This window comes from Pituophis catenifer, unplaced genomic scaffold, assembly GCF_029215685.1.
Source record: "Pituophis catenifer annectens isolate HBS135680 unplaced genomic scaffold, rPitCat1.0.hap2 SCAF_4, whole genome shotgun sequence".
Lineage (NCBI taxonomy): Eukaryota > Metazoa > Chordata > Lepidosauria > Squamata > Colubridae > Pituophis > Pituophis catenifer.
The window spans coordinates 107,726,870-107,740,107 of NW_027256884.1; the positions used below are offsets into that span (position 1 = coordinate 107,726,870).

General features: G+C 36.8%; 1 protein-coding gene across 1 annotated transcript in view; it reads right to left on the minus strand.

The window, feature by feature from the left end:
- MTUS2 (microtubule associated scaffold protein 2) overlaps positions 1–8,632 on the minus strand; it is a 225,482-nt gene extending 216,850 nt beyond the window's left edge. The window contains exons 1-2 of the mRNA XM_070943875.1: positions 6,389–8,632; positions 3,951–4,188 (exon numbers count right to left, since the gene is read on the minus strand). Of these exons, the coding sequence (XP_070799976.1) occupies positions 3,951–4,188; positions 6,389–8,632 (2,482 nt within the window). The remainder of the gene's footprint in view (positions 1–3,950; positions 4,189–6,388) is intronic.
- Positions 8,633–13,238: the final 4,606 nt, after the last annotated feature.

Below are 13,238 nucleotides of genomic sequence, written 5' to 3' on the forward strand. Positions count from 1 at the left end.
ATCTTGTGTCTTTACAGTGGAAGGAAACAATCATTTCTTTTGACCAAATTAAGCGTAATTCGGAATTCGATTTCAAGTCAGTTATTCCACCTGAAGACCAATTTCCTTGCACAACTTACAATCTAGAAGTATTTAGTCTAATTTTGAAACTTTCTTTCTTTCCATTGTGTCCCTCATTTTATTTTGTTGGTAACATTTTCCCTGATGAAAAGTTCTGGAGTACGACCAAACCCGCACATCTGTTTGTGTTATTGTTAGTTGAAGTTAATAAAGATACTATACAGCTATAGATTTAGGATAGTTTTTTCTCAACTCATAGGGCTCTTATTAAACATGGATGATGGAAATGGAAAAAACAAAGGAAATGCAATATATAATGCAGTGTATTGTTGGAATATATTGTTCATTTCTGGCGGAATAATTCTATAAATGTTCACTTAGAAACTTTGCTTACCTATACCAAGAGAAGATTGCATTAGATTGCAATCCAAAACTATTTTAAGTTATTTATTTAATTTGTACACTCTCCAATTCCTAATAGAAAAATAATGATAAAACAATACAGCAGCAAGGCAGGAGAAATTATAACAAAAACTAAACAATAAAAAAAAACCATATCCATACCAATTTGATGGTCTCTTGCCTGTATCTTTAATAACAAGCATATATATCAGACATGGATTCTAGATTACACCCAGAAGGAACCACAGTTTGAAAAATATTAAATAATTGGTAGCAAGCCATGCTGCCATAGAGTTAAGAAGGTTGCAGAAAAAGAATCAGATATTATAGGTGTCCTGCAGGTTGTAGATTACCCAACTCTGCTACATATAAAATTCAGTGAAACAAAATATCAGGTATTATTATTATTAGCTGTGAATAATGTTTACACATTTAAAGTATACGATTGTTTTATTTAACAAGTCTGTTTGTGTGGTTTCCATATAATCTAATCATATATCATGATTACAATAGTGCAATAAAATTGGATAAGCCACTTATTTGTGAGATGGATATTTAAAATATTTTCTCTCGCACTCTTTACAATTTTGTGTTTAAAAAAAAAAAATCCATTGAAAAGAGATAAATCCATGAAGATTATCCAAGCTCAGGGTTTTGGTTTTTTTCCCTGGAGGGTCTACCTAGGCAGATGGTTGGTTCACAGCACACTTAACCCTAACCCCATGCTAACCAAGCACAATTGCAGTGTTCACATAACATACTATGCCCAGATGAATAAATTATTCTATGGCTTAACGTGATGACCTAGCTCACACAACATGCTAACTCTTGGGAGTTAAGAAAACAGCTGGGTTTCCCACAAAATGCTGAACCATAAGCTAATCAACTTCACTTTAGTCTACTCTAGCAAGTTTACATGCACTATTCTCCTGAAAAAGATAAGTTAATCAAGCTCTATTTTTCATTAGTCTAAATCAGCAGGGATCTAATTGCCAACTGGTTGCTTATATGCCTGGAGTCAGAAAATTCTGTCATTGCATTGCAGCTGCAATTCTACATTCACTACCTTGAGAGTAAGCTCCATTAAACTCAAGGGGCTTTATTTCTGAGTAGACATAGTAAACTAAACATTGCATATCAATGTGCAATTTAATATTCTGTTTTTATATTCGTGTTAAAAGGTTTAAAAAGCAAAGTGAGAACATTTTCAGAAAAGCAGGAAAGCCAAAACATATTTTAAGAAATATATTTGAGTTTGCCCCAATGGTCACATGGGATAATAGATATGAGACATAAAAAAATGAAAGTAACATTTCTCTTTTAAAAGAATGGAAAAATGAATGCAGAAGCCATTGTGTGAACTCAAAAGCAACAAAACTGAGGTTGATGTTTCTCACTTGAGATTTTGAAATAAATAGGAACAACTTCTACAGCTTTATGATTATGTGTACAATACTTTTTTATTGTGTGCGATAACAATTTAATAATTATTTTATAGTAGAGAGTATTTTTTTTTTATCCAAAGTGATTTTATGACTCGATATGGGGTTAAAGTACTATTGGAGAATTGAAACATGTATTTAATCTTTAAACGTATTTATTTTAGTATCACAAACATTTTAAACCCTACAGACCATTTTCCAGGGAATTATGAATTATGGAGTCTTATGATGTCATCATGTCCCCAACATAATCCCTAATTTGATGGAATCATAGTAGTTTACCCCAGGGAAAAATAAAGCTGAGGCACTAGCAGATTACAGCTCTTATTTTTCTAAACATGTGCAAAAAGGAGATAATGTTCTCAGGGATAGAAAAAAAATGGTGTAAAATGGATGAGCAGAGCCCTACACTTGCATTAAAATTCATATTATTTGTGGTAGGGATCAAAGTGATGCCAGCAATTGATGAGTGAAAGCAATCTCCGTTTAACTTGCATTCATTTAATATTCAGACAGACAAATCCTACTAGATCATATCTGATTACAAGCATTGTTCATTTTTATGGAGGTGCTTTAAAATTCACTCCAACACAAAACCATGTGAATTCTCCAGAAATATTGTAACTGTTCAGTTGCACTTTCTACTGCAAATAGATCCAATAGCTCACATACAAAAATAAATATTTTCCTAATATATAAACTGGACCATAAGAAAGGCTGAGCGCCAAAGAATTGAGGCCTTTGAACTATGGTGCTGGAGAAGACTCCTGCGAGTCCCTTGGACTGCAAGGCAATCAAACCAATCAGTCCTAGAAGAGATCAACCCTGACTGCTCTTTAGAAGGCCAGATCCTGAAGATAAAACTCAAATACTTTGATCACCTAATGAGAAGGAAGGACTCACTGGAGAAGAGCCTAATGCTGGGAAAGATTGAGGGCAAAAGAAGAAGGGGACGACAGAGAATGAGATGGTTGATGGAGTCACTGAAGCAGTAGGCGTGAGCTTAAATGGACTCTAGAGGTATGGTGCAGTGGTTAAGACATCAGGCCAGATACCAGAAAACCATGAGTTCTAGTCCCATTTTAGGCATAAAGCCAGCTTGGTGACATCAGCCCTTGAAAACAGGCAATGGCAAACCTTTTCTGAAATTTTGCCAAGAAAACTGCAGAGACTTGCCCAGGCAATCATCAGGAATCAACACTAACTTGAAGGCACCAAAATAAATGTATGAACAAACTAACAATCCACTGTTGGATGGATTTACATCTTACATTGTAAGATGTAAATGTATTCATAGTGAAAGTAGTGTTGGCAGAGGATAGCATGGGGGAGAAGACAGGTCCCTTGTCATTTTTGCAACACTTGACCAACAATACTACAAATTTTAACTTAGTATACAAAGAACCCTATAGCTGTGTTCACACAACATGCACAACAAGGTCACACGGTTAACTTATGTTATGAATCAGTATGCTTGGATACTTTATGTAACTGTGCATATCCAGAAAATGGATTAATTGGGTAACATAGTTAAAATGTTGTGTAAACACTCTTAATATAACCATTGCATTCAGTGGGGCTCTCAGATCAGTTGATTAAGCAGACTTCCCCACACCATCTTCCAAAACACAAAATATACTGGTTGGAGATTATGGGAGATGATGAGAATTTTTGTTCAACACTTCTAGATAGTGTTGTATAGTGTTGACAGTGTTGACAGGCAGGCATAACTGTAGTGTAAGACTGCAGCACTAACTAGTATAGTTAGACTGATACACTAAGAAAGCAAACTTTTGATCATGTTTTAGTCCTGCCTAAATCAAACCAGACAACCAAACCAAACCAAACTACAAAGACTTATATTGGTGATTTGCTATTATAATTAAAACATAGATTGGGTTTACTTAAGACAAACTTAATCAGACCATTTAGTGATCTAATACCCTTTGGGTACAATATTCTAAATTTCCTTTAGATTGTGATTAAGTTCAGTTTATCATTATGACTTATGATTTACGAGCTCAGCCAAACAGATTAATTGATCACCTGAAGTATCAGGATGGAATAGCGTTGAACTGGGTATTGGTGGTTGAGGATGGATGCAGCTTGCTGAAGATCTTTGACTGGAAATCAAAATCCTGCTTTTCACAGATGGCAACCTGGAAATAGCACCAAGTCCTAACTGGGGTTTAAGGATCATTGTTGAGCGATAAAAGCTTGGAGGCACCTCATAGTGAGCATATGGTGGAGGAGAAAAATTGTCTTTCGCAGGCCTTTCTCCAACCTACAGAAATATAAATGTATTTTTATAATTCTATCAATTATAGACATTTAAATTATTACCTTTATAAAGGGAAATTCAAGAAAAATACAATAGAAATCATAATATGCATTCACTCAGCTCTTTACAAGGATTGCAGTTAATATTTCTCAGCATGGTTGCTGCTGTAGTATCTGACAGAAATGAAAAAAATGACACACTAATATATTATAAATTGAATAAATAATATAATGCAGTCATAACAGAACATCAAAATATTTAAATATATTTGCTTAGGAAGAAAACAAAAATTTGGCTTATATGCACCCTGGGTTTATGTCAGAGAGATTCTATGGTCAGTTCAGGAGCCACAGAAGTTTCTATGACAATAAATCCCCACAGATTTATTGCTATGAATGTGAAAATGATGAGAAGAGCTAATTTATTTAAATTTTCCCTCCCCATCCTACTATCTCCTCCCCTGTGGGAAAATTAACTAGGCCTGCTCCTCTTTGGGCTGATTGAAAAACAAGGGAGATGTGAATCTAAAATCTTCCCCAATTTATCCTTGAAGTGTTTTTAATAATAGGTCTTCTGGAGAATAAGAACTTCCATTAGTAAATCAATATTGAGAATAAATCTAAAGCACATATGAAAATTTACATCTGAATAAAGAAGCATGGGATTGTGCCATGCCATTGAGATACATATTAGACCAGGGGTAAAATCCAGCAGGTTCTGACAGGTTCTGGAGAACCAGTAGTGGAAATTTTGAGCAGTTCAGAGAACCGGCAGCAGAAATTTTGAGGAGTTCGGAGAACCGGTAGCGGAAATTTTGAGTAGTTCAGAGAACTGGCAAATACCACCTCTGGCTGGCCCCAGAGTGGGATGGGAATGGAGATTTTGCAATATCCTTCCCCCAGGAGTGGAGAGGGAATGGGGAATTTGCAATATCCTTCCCCTGGAGTGGGGCGGGAATGGAGATTTTGCAATATCCTTTCCCTGCCACGTCCACCAAGCCATGCCCACAGAACTGGTAGTAAAAAAATGTGAATTTCAGCACTGTATTAGACTATACTGTGAAGCCTGGCATTTTTAACCATGTTCATAAATAAGGCCTCTCTATTCTTTAGGGTTATTCTTTAACCCTATTCTTCAGATAGATAAAAGAGCATTTCATGTAAAACATCTTGATTTCATTCAAATTGTTTGAGTTTCTTTCAACTGGACTACAGCCAACCCAAAACAGATTAACCAAACTTTCAGCAATGTAGTATTTTGTATCGAATGTGAAACAACCCTCTTTTTCTATTCATGTACATTCCACATTGTTGGGACTTTTCAATGTCCAGGGCACTTTGTTAGATAAGTTAAATCAACATAAAAAATAGCAGACAGGGGATTTAGCAAACTGTTTTTGATGGCAGATTGAGACCATTAGTTTTAAAAACTAATGTCAAAGCTTTGATTTAAATTCAAAAACAGTTGGCTGTTGGAGAAAGAGATACAGATTGAACCAGTCAAGTGGAGCAAGCCTGCTGGTGAATTGCTGTAAATAATTTCTGAATATACAGTAGAGTCATCTCACTCTCTTTTTTTAAAAAAAAATTGGACAATTTTAAAACTGCTTTTCAGAGCAAGAGAATTTTCCAGCCATGTTTACATCACTGCTATAGCAGGTGTTGTTTTTGTACTGTGAAATCAAATATATCAACCTCGAATTTTGTGACAATTTTCCTAAAAGGAAACAGATTCATAGCAATAGCATTTAGACTTATATACCGCTTTACAGTGCTTTACAGCCTTCTCTAAGCGGTCTACAGAGTCAGCATATTGCCCCCAACAATCTGGGTCCTCATTTTACCCACCTCAGAAGGATGGAAGGCTGAGTCAACCTTGAGCCTAGTGAGATTCAAACTGCCAAATTGCAGGCAGCCGGCAGCCAACAGAAGTAGCCTGCAGTACTGCATTCTAACCACTGCACCACCGTGGCTCATAAAGAAACATGAGACAATAAAGAACATTTCTTTCACCATACTTACCTAGTATCTTGAGTTTCCCATGTCATTGTGATTCTATGTACTTTTTCAAAAAAAAAAAAAAAATCTACAGATTTTTTAAAATTGAATATTTGAAAGATTATCACAGATTTTAACAGATTCACATTTATTTCACTTCAATAGCCTGGTTTTTTTTGTTTTTTGTTTTTTTTTAAAAGACTTACCTCCTGGAAAAACTTTTCACCCATTGGACCAAACTGATGGTCTGAGGATTTAATGCCAGATACTACAAATCCAGAACTGTAAATCTGAGGCTTCTGAAAGTCAGTTTTAAATTTTTCGTAGAAAACATTGCTTGGTTTAATGTCTCCATCATTTAACATTTTCTGTTCAGTTGCCAACCCACAAGCAGGGGGCATGCAAGACAATCCAGACTGATCAAGCTGGCTGATTGCCTGAGGGTTCCTTCTAATGTAAGTTATTATTTTAGGCCTCACATGTTTGGGCTTGGGAATGGCTGGAGTTTCAACCTTATCTTCAGGTTTCTCCATATCCTCATGCTCACCATTGTAACTGGCTGGTAGGGGCCCCTTGGAATTTATAAGGATAGGCTTAGGGATCCCACTGTTACATGTAGTTTTATTAGGCACTTTAGGGGATGAGTTAAATAACTGGGTGCTCTCAGTGGGAGGCAGGGTTGCAGAAGATGGCAGCTTGTCAACATGAAGTGCACAAAGTTCCTTCAAACTGCTGTTTGACACTGTGCTGTGGCTACTGGCATTCATAGTTGCCGAAGGGCGCAAAGGAGTTGGGGGACATAAAAAAGTTTCATTTTGTGCTATTATTTTACAGCTTTCCGGTGCATTATTTGAATGCTCTTTCTTTTCGTTAACTATTTTCTTGCTCTGAACTGAAAAATTTGTGGTTTCTAAATCGCTGTCCACAATGTTAAAATTTACCGAGATATTTTCTGTATTTTGTGGTTTGGGAGCTTCCAAATCAGATTGGACAATTATAACATCTTCACTGGGTTCTTTGAGTAGAATCTGTTTATTTTCATAGCTATTCAGATGTTTGGTGTCTGTCACATTAACGCTATCCATAAAAGACATATGCCCATTAACTGCTGGAATACAACTTGTGCTACCAATGTGTAGGTTTTCATTCCTTGTTGACGTCAATTTATCAACATGTATAGTACCATCATCAGGAGCTGAAATAGAGTCTACCTCTTTCATAGCTCTATATTCCCCATTCGCTTTGCTTACTGCTTTGCTGTTACTGTAATTATTTCCTTTTCTTAAATCTGAAGAGTCCTTCTCCCTTATCAGACTTCCATTAACAGAGTCAAATCCTTCATTTAAAAACAGATCCTCTTTTGGCAACTGATATAATTTGGTCTTGTGTATTTCCGTCCCCGTATCCTTTTGATTCTGTACCACAACATTATTTTCTTCTGCTGGGCATCCAAGAAATTCAAATAACATAACCTTGTTTATTTTTTGCTCACCCACATGCTTAGACTGTGAAGACAGAGGACACTTCACCTCCCCTTTTCCTCTCTTATCGCTTTGATAGTCAATTTGTGCTTCTGATTTCCGAAGTTCATTAGATTTAACAGTTAAATGGAGGTCAAGAACAGCATGATGTGGAGGGCCTTGTTTGTTGGCATTTGGTACGTTATCCACCCTTGATTGTATGGCTGGGGCACTTGCTCTTTCCATTTCTGAGGTAGACGAATATTTAGAATAAGGTACAATTTTTCCTTCTGACACACCATCAGTTGGATGGAACACCATACCTAGAAAATGGTCTCTTGATGTTTTCTGAGTTTTCTCTATGTCCCCACTCAAATGATGTGACGTGTTGATGGAATCCAAGGATACCGAAAGTAAGCGTTTACCTGATACACGACCAACAAATTCTTTTTCTGTTTTAGCCATAAGTTTTCTTGATCTCCCCAAAGAGAGGCGTTTTATTCCTTCTGGCTCAATACTTCTAGGCATTTTTTCCTTTGAAACATACTGAATAAGATCAGCATCGCTTTTTGAAAGTACCACTGAAAAGTTATCACTTGTGTTGATCCTCAGGTTGGACAAACTGTGTCCTCGGCTAATAGTGACTAGCTTTGAAGTGTCCTTAAGCCCTTCGGGCCTACAATCTGCGTGCAGTTTCTTGCTGATGGTAGAAGATAGTATAAACTCTGATTCACCAGTGATGCCCTGAAGATTGTTTCTCTCAGAGTCTAACTGTCTGTTGGTTTCTTGCTTACTGGTGTGTAAGCAAGCAGATTCTCCTGAAATATTTCTTGTCCTTATTGCTGTTCCAGGGGTTCTGACCTCCGATGTGATTTGATTGGCATTTGTGTCTCCTACAGACACCATGTGTTCATTGTTATTTTTCATCTCATTTCTGTTGGTCTGTAATAGATTGTAACATGACTTGTTGGGAAGTAATGGTGCACTCATTTTCAGATTTCAAGTGGCCACGTCTTCCACAGTCTTACTGAAAGGAAATGGTATCTGTGCCAACCACTATCCGAGCATGCTTTTCTTAAGGGAACTCAAGTCATAAACTGGTCAACCAAAAAAATTCTTTTTTTAGACCAGTCAAGTCCCTTGTCAATCACATGACTCAGTCATTATTAGTTCAGAATGTAAAGCAAAGAATTTCCCATAAGTAAAGATTCAATAAGTGCAAAAAATATCCATTGGAGCAACTCTAAAAATGCAAGAATCCATGGAATCTGTAACAGAAAAAAAAAAGTCAGAATTATTTCTGAGAACTAGAAGTCTGCACGAGAATAAAGTTGCTATTAACTGACAATATTCTCTTATTATTTTTCAACAGACTGATACACCTAAGTTCACTTTCTTTAGTAATGCAAAGCAAAATTACTAAAAGAGCAATAAACTGTGGTGGCTAAGAGTGTGCATTGTAAGCAAGGGAGACTGTGTGAAGGTCTTAATCTAATACTCAATTCACCAAATAACTTTAGACAAGATTATTTTAATATTAGTTTTAGTCCCTGTTTATAAATGTTCCTTTCAATAGGAATCCCAGAGACATAAGGTTGATTACTGCATGAATCAATTGTTGATTACTATACAGTAATATATTTGTTTTTATACTGGAGTTTCATCCTTTTAAGCTTCCCAGAGTCACCAAGAATGAATTGGGCAGCCATATAAATTTTCTTCATAAATAATAAAGATATTGGACGTTGGTATGATTCATTATGAGTTTTTTTTTTAATGACATGAGGATAGTAACATGACATTTAATAGGACTGCTGCTGTTGTAAGGATTTATTAAATCTATGTAAAGCACATTAACCACTTTTTTAAAAGCCCATAAATGCTAAGCATTTTTGTATAGACTTTGATTCCACAATCCACAGATAATCCTAACAGACTGCATAATTAAGGTATGTTCTTAGCAAAGTATATGGGCTGAGATGCATTACACATGCATCTAATACTTATGAAGATTAGTGAAGGTTTCATTCCTATAATGCTTAATTAATTAAATTAAGGAAACTGAACCGAAAATAGGGATTTAATTTAAAGTTTTAAAAAATATTTTCCTCTAAATGTTCTCTAGGGTATTAATTTTAAATAAATGTTGTGACCTGTCTTAATTGTTAATAATAATAATTGAACTAGTAGTATAGAGCTCCTTGGGGAAACTACATTTTTACTCATTCTTTAAAAGGAACAAGAACTCCTTCTGGCTAAATAAAACAAGGAAAATAATACTGCCTTTTCTTGTATGCTTTTTATTTGCTAACTTCCTCTTTTAAATAGTATTTTTTTCATTTACAAGGTAAATAAAAGTATAAAAAGAACTATTTTTCCAGTGCTAAACCAATGTATCCTTTTTCTGTTGTTTAACCGAAATCCTTCATTTGTGACATGAACTGAATCACTTCGGCTAGAAAGCAGGAGACCATGAGTTCAAGTTCCACCTTGTCTATGGCCAAGTTGACCATGGCCAGTCACTCTCTCTTAGTCCAACTCACCTCACAGGGTTGTTGTTGTTTTTGTGGGGAAAATAAGAGGAGGAAGGTGTAACAGTAAAAGCAGCAAACTCTGATCAATCTACACTAGAAATTAAATCTCAGGAGCTTTTGTTAGCACACATCAAAACCAAGATAAATTGTATCAGCTCAAAATGTAATCGATTATTTTTTTAATTTTAATATAAATTTGCCAAATCCTTATTTCATTTAGTTTCAACGTGTAAACTAAAGTTATGTTTCTGCCATTTTTATTGTCATTTATCCTTTTAAAATAGCATGTACGAATGTGTAAATTAGAGGAAAACATTTTACTCTGAGTAGTTTGGTTTTGTATATTTATGTACAAAAATCCACAACAGTAACAGAATTAGATGTAAGATATTCTTAAATCAGATAAAATTAACATACAATAGAAGAAATGACCACAGAGTTTATGAATTTTCAAATAGACAGAAGTAGAATTAAGATGATATGTATGCATGATCGAAAAAGAGGGAGAGAAACAGAAAGAAACCATAGTTGATAAAATTGCCCATCTGTGCCAATTGTTGTTGTTGCTGTTGTTGCTGTTGTTGTTGTTCAGATTTTAATCTGAAAAAGAGAAGGATTTTGAGCTTCTCTCTACGGTTCACTAACACCATCTGCTACAAAACCATTCTCATCTCTTTTTAAAAACATAAAGGAACACTTTCTTACAGTTGCAGGCCTTCGATACAATATTAGTAGCAATGATGAAATCCATTTTTTTTACTACCGATTCGGTTGGCGTGGCTTGGTGGGCATGGTGTGGCATGGCAGGGGAAGGATACTACAAAATCTCCATTCCCACCCCACTCAGGAGAAGGATACTGCAAAATCCTCATTTCCACCCCATTCCTGGGGCCAACCAGAGGTGGTATTTGCCGGTTCTCCGAACTGCTCAAAATTTCCGCTACCAGTTCTTCAGAACCTATTAGAACCTGCTGGATTTCACCCCTGATTAGTAGCAAGGGAAGCTATGAGCATCAAAGCCAGTGGTGGGATTCAAGTAATTTAACAACCGGTTCTCTGCCCTAATGATTTCTTTCAACAACCAGTTTCCCAAACTGTTCAGAAAGTTAACAACTGGTTCTCCCAAAGTGGTGCGAACTGGCTGAATCCCACCACTGATCTAAACTATGAAAGACACTCCTTTTCAAAGAAAAGTGTTTAATTTTTACACTTTTTTCTTGGTACTCAGAGGATTCCCCTTTCATTTTTCCACCCCTTGAAATTAATAAAGTCTCAATTCTTTTGCCCTGTTTTCCCCAAAATAAGACATCCCCTGATAATAAGCCCAATCGGGCTTTTGAGCGCATGGCAATAAGGCCAAGCGCTTATTTCGGGGTTAAAAAAAATATAAGACTGGGTCTTATTTTCGGGGAAACACGGTAGTGACCTATCAATTGGCTGTCTTTTTCAGAATGTAAGGTGTACAAAATCTTTGGTATTAGTTTAAGTTATAGCATTTTATCCTCTGTTGTTCATTCTAAAGCTATTAATTAAAGGGATTATATTAATTATTTTTATTGGAATTTTTCTTAGGGGACAGCAGACCGGGGTGACATTCAAAATTTTTCCCTACCTGTGGGCTTCCCTGTGGGCATGGCTTGGTGGTGATGGTTGGGGTCATGTGACTGAGTGGATGTGGCCAACCTGACATCACTTACCACCCTACCAAGCCACATCCATCAAGCCACGTCCACAGAACTGACAGAAAAGTTTGGCCAAGTCTTCTACCATACAACCTGGCTGCTTCTCGTCTCCTTCTCATGTTTACTCTTTGTATATGAGCCCGAGAAAGAGGAGAGAAGCAGCCACGTTGAATGCTGTGGCAGAGAGAAGCTGAACTTTTCTCCCTCCATTCACAGCGGAGCTGCTCAGAAGGCAGCCGCTGCAGTCTGTCCCTTTATGATCCTCCCTCCTCCTGGGGGTCGAAGTACCTTAAAGGCACAGGCAGGCTACCGCAGCTCCAAGCAGGCTCCCTTCCCTTCACTGCAAAGGGAGGAAGGAAAATTTGTCCAGGTCTTCTCCTCCTTCTTGGGCATACACACAGAGCAGAAGGGGTGAGTGACGAGCGGGCGAGGGTCAGCGGGGTAAACCAGGGGTGTTTTTTACCAGTTTGGCAAACCACTTCAAATTGCCACTACCGGTACATGCGATCCGGTCCGAACTGGTCAAATTTCCCCTGCAGTAGACCAATCCAATACACAAGCAAAATGTAAATAGACTCTTAACTGGATGTCATGGAAGCGCCAAAGGCAACAGTCGGAGAAAGGCTAAAGAAAAGGTACTAGACAACAGATGGTTTGATTCAAATCACAACAATGAATTCCAATTATAGCTTTTTCCTCTTTTCTTCTCTTCCTCTCATTTGGATTTCCAGCAATTGGAACATTTAAAATAAGATAATTAATTTCAGGATGACATTCTAAGTATATCTTTTCCTGTAGTAGTAGAGATATTTTTATTTGGTATAAGCGGTTTTTCCCACACAAAAAAATAATCCCTTTTCAAATGTAGGTATATATTACTTTGTTCTTTCATTAGATTTATATCCTGGCTATTTACCTCCCAGTTATTTAAGATTGCTTATATGGGATGCTCTTTATTTACATAACAATTGCTCTGTAGGGTCAATTGTACCTAAAGAGGATAACTGCCTCCAATCTCATCAGTCAGTTTTCTTGAACTCTCCTAACTATATTCCATTTACCACAATAACAAATTGGAAGAACCAACCTAATCATTTAATGTGAAAGTATATTGTTAATATTAGATCAGTGGTGGGTTCCTCCCGGTTTGGCCCGGTTCTGCCGAGCCGGTAGCGGTGTTTTGTGCTGTGCTCACCACCCTCTGTAATGTCTTTCTATCCACGGCTGTCAAGCCAGCATACCACACCGTAATGCAATGAGTGAGGACGCTTTCTATTGTGGACCAATAAAAGGAGGTCAGCAGATGTTGTTCCATTTTATTTTTTCGCAAGATCCTAAGGAAGTGGAGCAGTGGTGGGTTTCAATTATTTTACTACCGGT